Source organism: Neolamprologus multifasciatus, chromosome 2 (assembly GCF_963576455.1).
Source record: "Neolamprologus multifasciatus chromosome 2, fNeoMul1.2, whole genome shotgun sequence".
Taxonomy (NCBI): domain Eukaryota; kingdom Metazoa; phylum Chordata; class Actinopteri; order Cichliformes; family Cichlidae; genus Neolamprologus; species Neolamprologus multifasciatus.
Window position 1 is genome coordinate 11,525,857 of NC_140440.1, and position 18,587 is coordinate 11,544,443.

Here is an 18,587-nt window from a genome sequence, read left to right on the forward strand (position 1 = left end):
GCACTGTGCTGGCCTGCTGTGGTGAAATGAGCCAATCCTGAAGCTGTCGATCCAGGTTCTGACGCTGGGCGATTATCATGAGCTCTGGGTAGTGATTGAACAAATTAGATTGTAGATATAAGCAGAAACTAGCGTACTGTTTTTAACGTTTCTGGAGTGTCTCTCCCTTAGCAAAATGGAAAGTATCTAACTGACTCGGAGTAGAACTGTTTCACCAAGTCCTTAAATCAACTTTTCTCAGCAGTCCTCTAAAGGCTGCAGTTATCTGTGTTGTGGCTGTTTGTATTAAACTAGACTTGAAAATAAATATTTATACTGTTTGAATAGTAACTGAACATTAAAATATCAATATGAAAGTTTACTTTTCATATATGCCCCCTCCATATAGAAATATGTCCTATCATATAAATATTATATTACAGCAGCAGAAATATTTCAGCTATCTTAGTAGATTTCTTAGGTTTATATAATGCTTCTCTTTAGATAAGTATGTCATCATATTATCTTTGCACCATAATCTGTTAGAATAAGCCAGAGGAGAAATTCAGATTATTCCTGTCATCGTTTAAATTTAGCACAGCACATGACACACCAAATGAGGCAGGAATGGTTTGCAATCCTTGCAACCTGTCACCCAGGCTGTTTGATGCAAACACGGCATTAGTTCATGTATCTACTGTATGTGCTTTATGGTATAGATAAGAACAGCTGTGTGTATGAATAACCGAAATATGTAAAGCCACCCAGTGATATAGTGCAAGTTGTGTGTTGTATTATTTTTCTTGAGTGTCCATGTTTTAAACATGTTGTATTTCTAAATCAAAAAATATAAAAATATTCAACATGACAAATTGGTAAATTCTGCTCTTTTGGTGGAAATGCTTGTAATGATATTCATGATGTTCTTTGAATGTTACATGTGTTTCAGTTTTGTAAGTTTCTCAATTTTTCCATGTTACACCTCCATGAACTTCATCATTTTCGAGTGGTTTCTTTTATTCTTTATTCTTTCTTTTTCTTCTTTCTGTCCTTTTAAAGATACGGTGGATACTTTTTCTGAATGCTACTATTTCCGAATAACAATGTGTTTAAAAAAAATATATATATACACATGTCAAAAATAGATAAATCATTTACAATAAAAACATTCAGCTTTTTAAGAAACTTTTTCCGAAGTTCTTTGTTTCTATTGAAACAGTGGGTGATGTCAAAACAAAGCCTAGCACCCAATTGTTCACCCTGTACACATCCACAAGAATGCTAAGGAAGGCAAGAGATAGATATGTCGATGTGGTGAGCTACGTTTATCAAATACTTTTATGTTCACCTTGTGTGGTTTTCTCCATAGTTAATTGTTATTTGTGAATATTCATTATTCATTCTTCAGGCACACAATGGAGTCTATCATGAGGAACCAGCTAATATATCGCTTTCTCTCCCTTTGTTCTTTCTTGTCTTGCAGAACCGTGACAGAATGGTCGAGTTTATGAGCAAAGTCATGCCGCACACGGTCATCTCATGCTGGCAGCCTTTCCTGGGATTGGCCCTCGTGGCTGTTTTTGTGGGCTCTACCCTGGGATGTCCCTCGCGATGCGAGTGTTCAGCACAAAGCAAGGCAGTTGTCTGTCACCGTAAGCGCATGCCCACCATCCCAGATGGCATCCCAACTGAAACAAGAATCCTGGACTTAAGTAAGAACAAGCTGACAATGATCAACCCCGATGACTTTTTTGCCTTCCCTGGGCTTGAGGAACTTGACCTCAGTGGAAATATTATCAGCTATGTTGAGCCCGGAGCATTCAATGGGTTGTTTAACATGCACTCGCTCAGCCTCAAAAGCAATCGAATCAAGCTCATTCCTCTGGGTGTCTTCACAGGCTTAGCCAATCTTACCCGACTGGATATAAGTGACAACAAGATTGTCATTCTCCTGGATTATATGTTCCAGGACTTGCACAATCTTAGGTTTTTGGAAGTGGGTGACAATGACCTGGTTTACATCTCTCACCGTGCATTCAGTGGACTTTTAAGCCTGGAGACACTAACCTTAGAAAGGTGCAACCTAACAGTTGTACCCACTGAGGCTCTTTCTCATCTGCACAACCTGGTCAGCCTGCATCTACGATACCTCAGCATTAGCACTTTACATCCATACTCATTCAAAAAGCTATTCCGATTGCGGCACTTAGAAATTGATAACTGGCCTTCACTAGACCATGTGCCAGCTAATACCCTGCATGGCCTCAACTTGACAACACTGTTTATAACCAATACCAACTTGTCCACCTTCCCTTACCTAGCCCTGAAGCATCTTCCCTATCTGACACATCTCAATCTGTCCTACAACCGGATCAGGCACATCGAAGCGGGCATGCTGATGGAACTGGTTCGGCTGCGAGAGCTGCATATTGTTGGAGCTCAGCTGACCACCATTGAACAGTATGCTTTCCAAGGTCTGCGGGGTCTCAGAGTTCTCAATATCTCACACAATCGACTGGATACATTGGAAAAGGGCGTTTTTCAGTCTCCTGAGGCTCTGGCGGTTCTTCTCATTGACAACAACCCCTTAGTGTGTGATTGCCGCCTCATGTGGATCCTGCAGAAGAGGCATTCCATCTTCTTTGGGGATTCGCAGCCAGAATGCAGCACACCCGAGGGCATTCGTGGACGCCCTTTTAAGGAGTTTAAGGAGACTCTCCTGTCCTATTATGTTACATGTACCAAACCGAAAATTCGTGAAAATAAAACACAAACAGTTACTGTAGATGAGGGTCAGCAGGCTATGTTGCGTTGCAGTGCTGATGGGACACCAAGGCCAATTGTGTCTTGGTTGTCCCCACATCGCCGAGTGCTAACAAACAGCCATAGTAGAGTAACCATCCATAAAAATGGTACACTAGAAATCAAGGCAGCAGAAGTCCAAGACAGTGGAGAGTACCTTTGCCTTGCCTCCAACACTGCTGGAAATGACACCTTGAAGACATCATTGGCGGTGAAAAGTTTAGGATCACTGTACGCCAACAGGACCCAGTACTACACAGATCCCAGCAATGCCACTGCCAATGGAACGACTGGTGTGACCCTCGGTTTTGACCTTAAGACTATTTTAGTGTCAACAGCTATGGGTTGTTTCACATTCCTGGGAGTGGTCTTGTTTTGTTTCCTGCTTCTTTTTGTTTGGAGCAGGGGAAAAGGAAAACACAAAAACAATATAGATGTTGAACATGTGCCACGATCAAAGTCTAACGGCACTAATGTTGACTCCGCAGAGGGACAAGCCAGTTCTCGTCGTTTTAACATGAAAATGATGTGACTTCTTTTATAGAACTAAGAGTCTGGATTGTGGAAAAGCCCAAAGTACAGTGTATTTTTTTGAAAACAGAATGACTGAATCTTCTCACTGCTACAGGAAGAGTGGTAGTGAAAAGAAAACCTTGGGGCGTCACAAAACGATGAGCATTACCTTAAATCTGTGGATCTTGATATAGTTCTTGAATGCTGTGTCTCAAATGAAAAAGATTTTAGAATGACTGTAACTGCTGGAAAAACCTCTCAGATGAGTTGCTCTCATGAAGACCTGGATGAAATAAGTGTCAGTTATCAACTTTTTGAAATTTATATGTCCCAGAATCATTCAGTTTTGGGATGGATCTACAGACTCAGTTGAACAATGTACATTACAAATTTGTATCTAAGCTATAACCTACTTTGTTTAGTCTTGCGCCATGCTTATTCACCAATCAATGAAACATCATTTCCTATGTTCTATATTTTTCATATGTGTACGTAATGCTTCATTATGTACATGTATGTACATAATCATTCAAAAGAATAGTTCATAGCAATATTCATGGGATGCACTTGCTAAAATTGCTATAACCCTGTTCTACAAGTACATTCTTCAGGCTTTTGAAGTTTCCATTGATTCCAGAAGGGCTTCTATGGCTAAGTATTTGTCCTCTGCTCCCCAATTGAATAAATATTAATAAATATATATATCATTTATCAATAGAAGTACAAGAAAATGATTTTATTTATGAAAGTATTAAGAATTTTGCAAAATTCAGTCTTCAAAAACTTTTCAGGATAACAGCTGGATTGTCATAACATTGAGTTAGTATTGGTCAAGCAACCTACATGAACCACTTTTCTGTCTTATTTTGTCTATTTTTATTCCTTTAACTGTACCTTTGCTAGTTGGCAAACTACATGTGTCAGTTTTACTACAGTGACATTTGCATCATTTTCCCCAGTAGGAATTTTGGACTTTGTTGTGGTAGTTCTTCATTTTGTTGTTGAATCATTTAGATTGTGAAAACAAAAGTAAAAGTAAAAAACTATGTATGTGAAATAAAAAAAAATGTATTTGTACCAAAGTGTCTGACTAAATGCATAAAATATAATCATCTTCTACGCAGCCTCACTGATAGACCTCACATCAGTGGTGTAATAATAAGTGTATCATTGCTAATTCCTTTTTTATTGTTGCAGTCGCTAAAACCTCACAGAAACATTCAAAACATTAACACTGAAAGTGATGTAGCCAACCATGGTTAAGAGATAAATACTTATATGAACAATATTTACTTGCAAATGCCAAAATGCAATACTAGAAATATTTGATAATATGGTACAGTGATCCAGAACTGCAGTGATCCACTCTAAATGTTCACAATAATAATTAAATTATGTCTGTACAGGCCAACTCAATGAAGCTATAGTTCGTATTTAGTTTCACTTTAACTATCATGGAGTTACTAGCTTATAACATCTTTAACTCCCGATTCTTACAACAAATAAATTTCTTATTTATATATAATTTTGTAATTCATTTTGTAAGAATTCATACATTTAACTGTGTTGTCACATTATCAGAGCCACATTTTCAGTTGTTTTATTTTGACTGGCTGGTTGTAGTGTAAGCTTATCAAATAATGTATGATGAGAAATGTCAGTTCTGGAAACTGTTTGTGTTTTTATTGCCCTATTTGTGCAAATACAAATGTATACTGATACCTGTGAATTCATTCTTCAGATGGTGATGGTGTCATGTAAACTATGCCTTTGTTATTGTCACTTTAGATGAAAATATGTAATACAACTCAGGTTGTTCCATTATCCAACTCACACAATGTAAATTGAAGATGAAAACAGAAGCAGTTTGCCTGCAAAGTAAAACATGCCCCTTTTTCAAAAATGTCTTGGCTGCAGCAGGAAAATTTAAGATGAGCTGAAAAAAATAAACAAATTACCTAAATGTGGAACACCACATTGCTTTTGCACAGCCTCTGGGTGTGACTGTTACAGGGATATGAGGGTTATACTACTGGTATGTATAAGTAATAACTGTGTATGTTATTAAAAATGTAAGAACCATTGTCTTTTTACATATGCATGATGCCCGTTGGCATCATGTTGGATAATAGTGATTCCAGGCCAGCCAATCAACTCCTTGGGGTTGAGTGAAACTTCCCTCATAGAAAAAATTTATTATTTCAAACATTTGAGTAATTTAGTATCAGAGTAAAACAGATTGAAATGGTCTATAAATAATTTATTAATGTGTTAATGTAGTCAGGGCTATATAAAATCATAGCAAACTAAGTACAATTGTAAGTTGGATTGTGGAACAAGCTTTAGTGCGCTGAATTATATTACATGTCTTAATCCAAAGTGACAATAAGAACGGCAAAGTTTAGAGAGCATCAGCATTTAAAGAGAAATTCACAGGTGTCATTATGTATGTGCCAAATAAGAAAATTAAAATAGGAAGTACCCCCAAAACTGGCATTTATATTATATAGCTTCAGCAGTTATACTTAATATACTGAACCTCACATTTATGTTGCATTTGTGTCTTGTGATGAAGAGTAAAAGAAATAGCGACTTCCAAATTGGTTCCTCCTCCATCAACTGCAGAGCAACCAAACTTAAAAAATTAATTCAGTTACTTTACTTCACCCTGCTTAACATGTTTTGGTCTAAAGTATATTTGTATGAGACATCAAGAGTGATTAATTTCTTCTTCCACACTTGTCTAAAGATAGAGTCTTTAGACTAAGTTTCTAAGCCTGTAGTCCTCTGGGCTGCTGACGAAATGAGAGCACCAAATGCTACAACTTGACCAAAAATACAAAAGAAACAAGGTTAACTTTGTTTTGTAGGTCAAATACCAAACGCACCTTTTATTTGATATCTTTTTTTTTATACATTTAATGAAATGTCTAAAGAATACAGAAGGTCCACACAATCCTCAGATTATAATCAGCAATTAGCTTAGTGTGCATGTCTGGATTGTGGTGAAATGACACAGAAAATTCCACCCAGGATCTTTGTGCTGTGAGGCAGCATGAAACTGTGCCACCGGGGTTTCATCCTTATTTTTTAAAAATAAGTACCGGTCTTAATTAATGGGCAGTATGTCACTATAGCAACTCAGATATGATTCAAACCAAAGATTTCTAAATACACAATTATAAGCCAATAAATAAAATAATATAACAATTGCCAAATGTTTAAAATACATTTCTGTGGATATGTCCACAATAATTTGGTGTTTTGGTGATCAATTTATATTAACTGGATGCATTTAAACTGGACTAAAGCATTTGAATTGCATATGAAAAGCTATTAGCACTTTGTCGCTGTTTGTACCCCTCTTATCAGTTATTGACTGATCTGACCATTTTCAGACTAATTACTGAGGATAATTTTTTCAGAACAGATGAGAGTCTCAGCCTAATTTGACTAATGCAGTTCTTGGCTCAGAAAATGAAAGACTGACATAGTACCATAATTCTAAATCAATCAAATACATTACTTACCTTGGCCATTAAAACTGTGATGACATACAGGTTCCAAAAGCTCGGAGACACTTCAAAAGTTTTAATTTTATCAAGTATCACTAAAATATGCAGGGAAAGATATCTCGTATTTCTTTCTTTACAACTCTTTTTGTTTTTTTATAAAGAAACAAACATTGTTTCTAATGTCACATCAAATAAGATCAAAATACATGTTTGATGTAATTTACTAACAAAGGCATTAAGTCAGAACCCCCCCCCATCCCCCCCCCCCCACTGACTTTCTTCCAAGATTACAATGATACTGAACATTAGCAAGTTATCATTATTATTATATCTTTATTAATAAGACCAGAAACACTCTTTCATCCCCATAGTTTGCATGAAATGCTCTGCCCTGATTTTATTGCATCCAATGTGCAACAGAAGAAAACTCTATTAGTGCTGTAGGTACTTAGTCGAACGACGAGTACTGTAAAAAAGAAAACTATAAAGGGAAAGAGGTGGGGTGCACCCTGTACAGGTCATCAGTCCATTACAGGGCTCCTGTTGATAATGCTGTATCCAAAATCAGGTCTGGAAACTAGAGACATTTGTTTTTTTGTTTTTTTATGTAAGAATGTATATTCTGCAACTGTAGGAACAAGCCCTGAAGCTATGCTACAAATGCAGACACTATAGTTTACTAGTGCTATAGAAGCTGTCTCATAAAAACTGCATGAATCATCATATGGTACTTCTAAATAACTATACATGTAAATTAAGGCCTGCACATACACACACACATTTCTCTGTGTCTAAGGCTACGTTCACACTGCAGGCGAAAGTGCATCAAATCTGACTTTTTTGACCCTATGCGACCCATATCTGATCATGGTGTGACAGTGTGAACGGCACAAATCCGATATTTTCAAATCCGATCTGGGTCACTTTCGTATGTGGTACTGAATCCGATACATATCCGATGTTTTAGAAAGCGACTGCTGTTTGAACGGTCATGTCACATTAAATCCGTCTTTTACGTCACTGACACAAGACAGACGCCAATTATCAGCGCCGGAGAAGACATCGTGAACGCTTCCTGGCCATCCAGTGTAGACGTCAGTGAAACTGTTGGGAAGACAACGTTGGAGAAACGTGAACATTTTATTTGTACTGTATAATCTGCAGATTCTGACAGAAATCTGCAACTATCCTTTGAAGCACCGCTCCTCTAAAACAGCAATAAGGTTAATTATTAGGCCACATGTAAATAACTTTATAACTTAAAGCAAAATTGGGAAACGTGAAGTCCAAAACAAGTCTTTATATTAAGGGCCATCAGTCAAACAATACTGTTTGGTCTGGGTCTAAACAGAGTGTGACGTCCTCTTTTGGCCGCTTTGAGGGTTCACACTAGAGCGCGTTTGCTGTCACATTTTATTTGTAGTGTGAACAAGCAGACAAAAAAATCGGATTTGATCAAAAAATCAGAATTGAGCATTAAGACCTGTAGTGTGAACGTAGCCTTAATCTCATGAATCTGAAACACCAGCTAAGAATGAATTAATCCATATGTTATTTTTTTCATGAAACAGTTGTATTGATGGATGAGGAAAGCTTATCTTTCTAGTCTCTATAAATACACATATCTGCAAAACAAACAGTCCCACGAATAGAAAAAAATGGGGGGGAATCATCATATGCTTGCAGAAATCTCTGTGGTTTTTAAATTACATACCACATTTTTGATACGTTACCAGACTCCACAGCCCACAGAATGCAATGCAAACAACTGAAGTAAGAAAAAGACAGCGTAGAAAGCGAAAGCTGTGTGGTTTTGGTTTCACAAGAGAGTGGAGCTGGTTGTAGCTGGAGCCTTGGCTGTGTGTGCTTTCATTAGGCTCCCCGGTGGCAGGCTGGTCTGCCAAATGAGCTCCCATGTGAGCCGACTCCAGTTCCAACCTGACGTCCAAGAATTGTGGCTGGCTGCAGAATAGGAAGGCATGCGTTTGCTGCTATGCATCTTCTACAAACATTCATGCATTCACTAATATGAAATAAATGTGCGTTCCTAATGAAAGACAGCACTCGGTGCCTAAATTCTTTGGCATGTGGAATAAAAGCATGCACACACAGTGCCTCCGCTTCATTGTGCTATTGTTGATCTGCTAGAGAAACAGCTTTTTTGTGTTTTCTCTCAAGACAAAGGTAAATTCAAGGGACCGAAAAAGTAGAAGAGTTATTCCCTTCTTTTTAAACAAACCTTTGTCACATTGCAAGACAGCAGTGAAAAACGTCTCCGGGATAAAGGACCAAAAAAAACCAAACATTATTAGCAAAAAAAACCTTCACAATTTACACCCAATGTTTGCCTGTAAGCCAGCAGTCGATATTTCTTTGTTAGCGTGTTGCTGCATTCTGTAATTATGTTTTTGCCCTTTCTGGGAAACACAGTCATGAAAAAAGAAATGAGAGGAGGAAAATTGAATTCTTTGCCTATGTAATTGTTTAATGATGAATGGACTCATAAATTGAGGCAAAGAGACAAAGTTTTACACTGCTCCCCACCAGAAGTAACAGCAATATTTCCTCTGGTGGAACAGAATAATTGTTTATACAGTTGAAATAGCACCATTGTCCACAAGTATGAATTTTAAATGAAGCATTTTATTATTTGAAGTAGATTTTGATGATTTATTAAACAACATAAATATGTAAAAGTCATGGCTAAATTATAGAGCAGAAGAGATGAGATTACGTTTAGAGGTATGGGCAGGCATCGTTATCTCATTGTGAATCCAAGTGTGATTTAAACTCAATCATGGTTCAGCCTTTAAGATAAGTTTATAATCTGCACTCATGACTAAATGTCATGTTAAGTTTTTAAATCTACTTTTTAAGGTGCACTACTTGTATATATTACAGTCTTTCTTCTTATGGTGCAGCTTCTCCAGATGAGAGGCATATCATTTTTTAAATACCTCAAAAATGATTTAATTAGAACATGGATTCAGACAGATACTCTCTGTGGAAACAAGGCAATTAACAAAAGGCTTTTAACAGTCTTTTTTCATCTTTCATGATATCATAAATGAAAAACATAAAATACAAAATTTAACCAGGATTAGCAAAGGTGGCATATTAATTGATTTAATTAATTAAACAACTAAGTAACTAACTAATATATTACTGTTAGCACATTAGTAATAGATCAGGTGAGTTGTCACTGCTACAGTATATACACCAATTGACCACAAGTAGTTGTTTAATTTGGCAGATCTGAACCTTTGGCGCACAGAAATGAAACTTCTGGTGGGGACCTTTGTTCTGGCACATTCAGCAGAAGCTTGATTGAGTTAAGATCTGAGCGATTTGAGTTAACATATTATTTTGGTTGGACTTTACGTATTTACTATTTAATTGTCCAATCTCCAATCTCCAATCACAGTTTTCATGACACATTCCTTATTAAATACAGAAATAAAAGATGAATGGCCAGACTTTGTTCAAAGTACCAGGAAGTTAGCTCGGATAATTGGATAACTATTCTTTCAACTTGTAGCTCCCAGAAGATTTTCTTTTTTTGCATGGCTGACATTTTAGTTCTTGAGTTCAACATCCTATCTGTCTAAACAACAGAGAGTGAACAGAAATAAATGTTGGAGAATGTGGTGATTCAAGACCAAAATATTCTCAACTAGCTGCTGATTGTTGTTGCTACACTACTTCATTGTCTAGTTAACTTATCTTCTTCTTGGCCCTTCATGTAGAAAACTGTATGCTCTGTGCTAACCTAAGCTGCTAGGTTCACAGGGTGGCCCAAAATTTTAGTTGCACTGGCTGCTGTACTCTAGCTGTACCATCATTATATGCAAACATTGGCGACTTTTCGCATGACCAATAGAAATGGAGACTGAAAGGGAGCAGGTGCACATGGTACACATAAAGACCACCAAAGTTCAGTCTAACAGTATCGGCTAGTGTTCTCCAGATGGCAAACTTGTACTGCACTCTGCTTTGTTCAGTGCAGTGACAGACTTAATTTTTGGTGATGCCGTTGTAACATTGAAAGGAACTAAAATAACTAAAAATGTCTCAGTCTCTTTTCATAAACACTGATATCACTGAGCCAAAAGGCTCCAGACCTGAACCCAAAACACCAACTTTGGTGTGTGGTTGAGTGGGAAATTTGGGTTGTGAGTGTAAAACTGACAAATCTAGGTGTGGTGTGAATAAGGCACAGCAGGACAACAGATCTGTGTTTTGAGTCATCTTTATTCATTCTACAGGGTGGGCCATTTATATGGATACACCGTAATAAAATGGGAATGGTTGGTGATATTAAAGTCCTGTTTGTGGCACATTAGTATATGTGAGGGGGCAAACTCCTTAAGATGGGTGGTGACCATGGTGGCCATTTAGAAGTCGGCCATCTTGGATACAACTTTTGTTTTTTTTCAATAGGAAGAGGGTCATGTGACACATCAACCTTATTGGTAATGTCACAAGAAAAACAATGGTGTGCTTGGTTTCAACGTAACTTTATTCTTTCATGAGTTATTTACAAATTTCTGACCACTTATAAAATGTGTTCAATGTGCTGCCCATTGTGTTGGATTGTCAATGCACGCTTCACACACTGATAGCAACACCGCAGGAGAAATGCCAGCACAGGCATCCAGTATCCGTAGTTTCAGGTGCTGCACATCTCGTATCTTCACACCATAGACAATTGCCTTCCCCAAAGATAAAAGTCTAAGGGGGTCAGATCAGGAGACCTTGAGGGCTTTTCAACTGGCCCACGACGACCAATCCACTTTCCAGGAAACTGTTCATCTAGGAATGCTCGGACCTGGCACCCATAATGTGGTGGTGCACCAGCTTGCTGGAAAAACTCAGGGAACGTGCCAGCTTCAGTGCATAAAGAGGGAAACACATCGTCATGTAGCAATTTCAAATATCCAGTGGCCTTGAGGTTTCCACTGATGAAGAATGGACCCACTATCGTTGTACCCCATATACCACACCAAACCATCACTTTTGTTGTTCCAACAGTCTTGGAGGGATCCATCCAATGTGGGTTAGTGTCAGACCAATAGCGGTGGTTTTGTTTGTTAACTTCACCATTCACATAAAAGTTTGCCTCATCACTGAACAAAATCTTCTGTGTGAACTGAGGGTCCTGTTCCAATTTTTGTTTTACCCATTCTGCAAATTCTGTGCGCCGATCTGGGTCATCCTCGTTGAGATGATGCAGTAGCTGGAGTTTGTAAGGGTGCCATTTGTGAGTAGCTAATATCTGCCGAAGGCATGTTCGACTAACGCCACTCTCCAGTGACATGCGGCGAGTGCTACGCTGTGGGCTCTTGCTGAATGAAGCTAGGACAGCCACTGATGTTTCCTTATTAGTGACAGTTTTCATGCGTCCACATTTTGGCAAATCCAACACTGAACCAGTTTCACGAAACTTAGCGAGCAGTTTGCTAACTGTAGCATGGGAGATGGGTGGTCTCGTAGGGTGTCTTGCATTGAAATCTGCTGCAATGACCCGGTTACTGCGTTCACCAGATATCAACACAATTTCGATCCGTTCCTCACGTGTTAACCTCTTCGACATGTCAATGGTTGTGAACAAAGAGAAACTTGTAAATAACTCATGAAAGAATAAAGTTACGTTGACACCGAGCACACTATTGTTTTTCTTGTGACATTACCAATAAGTTTGATGTGTCACATGGCCCCCTTCCTATTGAAAAAAAACAAAAGTTGTATCCAAGATGGCCGACTTCTAAATGGCCACCATGGTCACCACCCATCTTGAGGAGTTTGCCCCCTCACATATACTAATGTGCCACAAACAGGACTTTAATGTCACCAATCATTCCCATGTTATTATGGTGTATCCATATAAATGGCCCACCCTGTACATGCATCACACCACAACAACGCTCTTTAACACCACGGGCGTGATCTACAGATGCCGTGCAGGTGCGTCCGCATGGCACCACAGACCACGCCCCACCACACATCCCCTTCGCTCGACTGAGGCCGGGGAGCCATCCAGCCGAACCTACCTACTCCCTCCCACCGGGCTACAACCCAACAACAGGGCAGTGTCTCTTGCGGAGGCCACCCAAGTCTCTGTGAGCACCCGCTCACTGCCGGCTGGACCAGCGTCCGTTGTTCCAGGACAGCGCGCGTCTCGCTTTCGGCCCCAGGTGGCGCAGGTCTTCCGTCTCCCCGTGCAGAGAATGTGCCCAGCATCTTTTGCAGCCAACAAGACTGTATTCTGTATTAAGGCAGTATTCTGAGTAAAGAGAAACCTAAATGGTATAAAATGCAGCACTTTTCATTTTTCCTGAGAACATATTGGCTGAACGTATATGTCAAATATAACCAGAAAAAGAAAATCACTACAATGACAAAGTCCTTCCATTTCTTGGCTCAGTTTTTTTTTTTTTTGTGCATAAAAGATACATTCAAAGATACAGTTAAACTCTTCTGTTCTCTGTCATATACTGGAGACTGTCCATTCAAGTTCTGCAAGTTTTGCCTCACACTCATGTTGGCCACCCTTGCAGAATTTACCAGCAATTTACGACAAAGCTCAAAGTTAAACTGATCTCTAAGACATCACAACAGCAGTTTGGTTTCTTTAAAAGAAATTCTGTTCTGCCTATTCTATACATAAAACATCAATAGCCCCTCTTAGCAGTCTTTTCCCTTCCCACACACTACATGGTCTCAGTGATCCAGTGGAATCTGCTTACCCTTCCCACTTCACTTATCCCTTACTTTCAATAGATGCCTTGGGATGTTTTACATCCCTACTTACCGCTTTGTAACTTGGCTACAAAAGTGGATTCTGGTATTGTAGTATTATTAGTAAACCATTACGCCTCCCTGAGTATCATTTGTAGTGGAACCCATTGCAATGTATTGTGTCAGGAAACCTACTTACAATAACCTCTCCTTTCTCTATTTTTGTCCTATTAGTCACTTTTTCACATATAAAACATTTTTGAATGTAGGAATGTGAAGAGAATTGACATTTTAACTGTGGATACAATGATTAAAACTAAATTACATTCTAACAGACACTTTTGTTTAATGCATTTTGCAGTGATGGGAACAAAAGATGGATTTTTTGTCCGTTTTTGAAAGAAAATAAGATGTTAGTAACTGTTGGCATGATGTGTGGGAGGATTTCTAGCCCACAGTAAAAGATTGGCAGGGACTGTGTGTTCTGTGGATTGTTTTTAGTTCATTCACCCATCACCCATAGAGCAGAGAATAACCTTGACTGAGATGAGTAACCAAAAGGTCTTCTGAGTGACAGTACATTGGTTTATAGGGTATGACCATAGCTTGGAGATCTGACGTTTTGAACCAGAAGCAAAATGCAGCAGGAAGCTAGTGGAGTGAAAACTTGTAGAAATTAATGGAGAATGTTAAGGTTGAAAACCCCAGCATTCTTGACTAGAAGAGACAAACATGTCAGAAACAAACATGTATGGATGACAGCTAGATTAGCAACGAAGCTACTTCATTAAAGTAGAAGAGATGAATTCCATGAATATAGGATGAAAAGATTGTAGGCTCACATCCAGGTTCTTTAATGTCTAAATCAAAGAAGCACAGACATTTCTCATAGCAAGCAAATCTGTAAGCACTGCGTAAGCTCCAGATTCAAATATTCACAAAACATTGTCATTCATAAGGTGCAAATATTGCTTAGAAGGTTACTTGAAAGGGCTGGGAATGTGATTGTTTCTGCAAATATGATTGTGTCTCAAAATCAGAAAGAGAAAGAAAGAAATTAATATTTTATGTTGTTGATCCCAGCTTGTATCTGGCAGCCTTGGTCACCATCCTAATTCTCCAATCGATCTGTTTTTCTTTTGTGGCTCAACTTACTCCGGCCATATATGTGCACTATTAGCATCTAATTCATGTCTCTATTGCATCACTTGCATTATCATTTTTCATTCAGAAATGTATCTAAACCCACTTCTGAAAAACATTGGGACATTGTATCAACTGAAGATAAATACAGAATTTGATGATTTTCAGATCTCATAACCCCATATTTGAATTATATAAGACATAGAAAACAAACGAATTGTGAGACATTTCATTTATTTATTTATTTATTTATTAAATGAAAAAAAACAACACATCTCAAAAATGTTGGGATTGGACAACAACAGGCTGGAAAAGTACAAGGTGTGATGGTAAGAAATAGCTGGAAGAAAATTTGGCAGCTTATTAAATTAATTAGCAACAAGTAAGATGACTGGGTACAAGTGCCTGTGTGTGTGTGTGTGTGTGTGTGTGTGTGTGTGTGTGTGTGTGTGTGTGTGTGTGTGTGTGTGTGTGTGTGTGTGTACATGTTTAGACATCTTTATGAGGACAGAAAATCTGCATGACATTATACTTGTGGAGACATGTGGTTTTAGTGTCAGAGTTACATATAGGTTGTAGTTAGGTTTAGGCATTCATTTTTGAATGCCTAAACCTAAGCAGCTAGGGAAAGCATTATGTCAATTAGATGTCCTCACTAAGATATGAAAACACGTATTTGTGTGTGTGAGAGAGAAAGAGAGAGAGAGAGAGAAAGAGAGAGAGAGAGAGAGAGAGAGAGACCAGAGTGCACTGTGCCATCCACTAATGCAGTTCTATCATTCAAAGAGCCCTATGCCATATGTGATCATGATCCAGAAATGCTGCCATCTTCTCTGGGAGAAAGCTCAATTAAAATGGACTGAGACAAAGTGGAGAACTGTTCGGTGGTCAGTGTTTTGGGAAAACATGAACCCAAAATCCTCTGGACTACAGAGGTGCAGGACCATCCAGCATGTTTAAAAGACTGCATGGTGTTACAAAGAAGCATTAGTGCCTATGGAATCAGCACCCTGCACATCTGTTAAGTCACCATTACTGCTGAAAGGTATATATTGCTTTATATACCTTTATCTATACATATACATATCTATGTATATATGTCTAGATAGATAGATAGATAGATAGATAGATAGCTCTTTTCTGAGCCCTTGGTATTTCTCCAGCTTCTCGTGTTCCTTCTTCCTGATGTTGCTGTCATTTGGAACTACGGCCGTCTTCTCATGTTTGTCTACCACCACTATGTCCGGTTGGTTAGCCACCACCATTTTGTCCGTCTGTATCTGGAAGTCCCACAGGATCTTAGCTTGGTCATTCTCCACCACCCTTGGGGGCATTTCCCATTTTGACCTCGGGACTTCCAGGTTATACACGGCACAGATGTTCCTGTACACTATGCCGGCCACTTGGTTATGGCGTTCCATGCATGCCCTGCCTGCTAGCATCTTACACCCTGCTGTTATGTGCTGGATTGTCTCTGGAGCATCTTTACACAGCCTGCACCTGGGGTCTTGCCTGGTGTGATAGACCCCAGCCTCAATGGATCTTGTGCTCAGAGCTTGTTCTTGTGCTGCCATGATTAGTGCCTCTGTGCTGTCTTTCAGTCCAGCTTTGTCCAGCCACTGGTAGGATTTCTGGATATCAACCTCCTCTATCTGCTGGTGGTACATACTGTGCAGGGGCCTGTCCTTCCATGATGGTTCCTCGTCTCCCTCCTCTTTCTTGGGTTTCTGCTGCCTGAGGTATTCACTGAGCACGCTGTCAGTTGGGGCCATCTTCATGATGTATTCGTGGATGTTCGTTGTCTCATCCTGGATTGTGGTGCTGACACTCACCAGTCCCCGGCCCCCTTCCTTCCGCTTAGCGTACAGCCTCAGGATGCTGGACTTGGGGTGAAACCCTCCATGCATGGTAAGGAGCTTTCTTGTCTTGATGTCAGTGGCTTCTATCTCCTCCTTTGGCCAGCCTATTACCCCAGCAGGGTACCTGATCAGGGGCAGGGCGTACGTGTTGATGGCCCGGATCTTGTTCTTACCGTTCAGCTGACTCCTCAGGACTTGCCTGACCCTCTGCAGGTACTTGGTGGTTGCAGCTTTCCTAGCGGCCTCTTCATGGTTCCCATTTGCCTGCGGGATCCCCAGGTACTTGTAACTGTCCTCACTGCAATGTTGCCTTCTGGTAGTTTGATCCCCTCAATTCTGGCTACCTTCCCTCTCTTTGTTACCATCCGACTACACTTCTCCAGCCCGAACGACATTCCAATGTCATTGATCAGTGAATCGATGTCTCGTTCACTCTTGGCATACAGCTTGATGTCATCCATGTACAGGAGGTGGCTGACAACTGCTCCGTTCCGTAGTCGGTATCCGTAGCCAGTCTTGTCAATTTTCTCACTGAGGGGGTTAAGGCCTACATATATATATATATATATATATATATATTTTTTATATATATATATAGATAGATAGATAGATAGATAGATATACATATACATATATGGTATATAGATAGTGGTAGCATAAGATGGTACTTGGATCGTACTCCAATCCTATGGTGGATGCGCAGGTAGTTCAACTCACTCACAGGATGACATATCAGTCTCAGGGCATAGAAGAGATTCCAGGATGCAGGCAGTTACTCTAAAAAAGCTTGATTGGTCCAGAGAAGCTCCCTAATCAATCAACTGGGCCAGTATCTGCTCTTTTGTGCAAGGAAGAACAGGATGACAACTGCCAGAGCCCACCAAATTACCTCCAGCAGGCCACTGGTATTAATGTCTCTGACCAAACAATCAGAAAGAGACTGGTCCCCATGCTTGTCTGAGCTAAATCCAATACAATACCTTTGGGATATTTTGTTTTGGTCCATCCTGTTGCACCTCACAACATCTAAGAGCTCTGCAATCCCTGGTCCAGTTCTGGCACAAGATCCCCCAGGACGCTGTCCATCATCTAAGCATAACCCCACATCAGGCATGCATGTAAGCACATGGGGACCATACAAACTACAGAGCACCGTTCTGAGTTGCTGAAAAATGGACCAGCCTGCGGTATCATTTTTTCACTTTGATTTCCGGGTGTCTTTGATTTCAGCCCTGCGTAGATTGATCATTTTCATTTCCATCAAATGATGTGTGGCATCCTTTTGTTCCGAACACATTACCCAGAGTTTTTTTCCTATTGACATTTGATGTGTTTTCCTGTGCTCCTGTGATTCCTTTGAATAGTGTATAATATATTTCAGTGCAAATATCTGTGACAGCTGCATTACAGTGGTTGCAGTACCATAAACATATATTGTGATTTTGGTGTTCATAAGAACACTATATCTTCTAAAAATGCAGGGAGGTCAGTATAGATCAGGAATAAGAATTGTTGACAAAAGAGTACACTGCGCAATGGAGTAATTGAGCAGTTTGCAGGGTGACAGCAATCCCTGTTCGACATATATCCAAGCTGCTGACAAATAAATGAAATTGAATGTTCCAAATGTGGAAAATAAAACTGAATTTCTGCTGACATTTTGAATTGATTGCACTGAAAATGAGCTGACCCCACCTGTGCTGTGGAGAGATAAGAGATTTACGATGCACGCTGGTCTCAGTCAGCAGCTTTTGTCCCATGTACACTGAATACAACATCTGGGAAGAACAATGCAGTTTTACCCTGTTGTCGCATCGCCTTTCTTTTGTAAAAAGGAAGACTTCAGGAATCACTTATTTAGTCTTTGAGATTCAGTTTTTTCCTGTGTATTTTGTGAAGGGCCACCTAAATTTAGGACCAGACCATGTCACAACTCTTCATCAAAGAAGATCAAAGCCACATCTCTGGCCTTTGTTGTTTATTGCATTAACTTGCACCCCATGTGATACATCTCTGTCCCTCAGTGCTGTCCCCTTTT

At 39.5% G+C, this 18,587-nt stretch overlaps 1 protein-coding gene across 3 annotated transcripts in view; it reads left to right on the forward strand.

Moving 5' to 3' along the window:
- Positions 1 to 15,216, forward strand: part of lingo2 (leucine rich repeat and Ig domain containing 2) — a 235,845-nt gene extending 220,629 nt beyond the window's left edge. For all 3 annotated transcript variants that reach the window (XM_085176516.1, XM_085176500.1, XM_085176508.1), the window contains exon 5: positions 1,463 to 15,216. In XM_085176516.1, coding sequence (XP_085032642.1) covers positions 1,475 to 3,313 — 1,839 coding nt within the window. In that variant the 5' untranslated portion in view covers positions 1,463 to 1,474 and the 3' untranslated portion in view covers positions 3,314 to 15,216. The remainder of the gene's footprint in view (positions 1 to 1,462) is intronic.
- Positions 15,217 to 18,587: the final 3,371 nt, after the last annotated feature.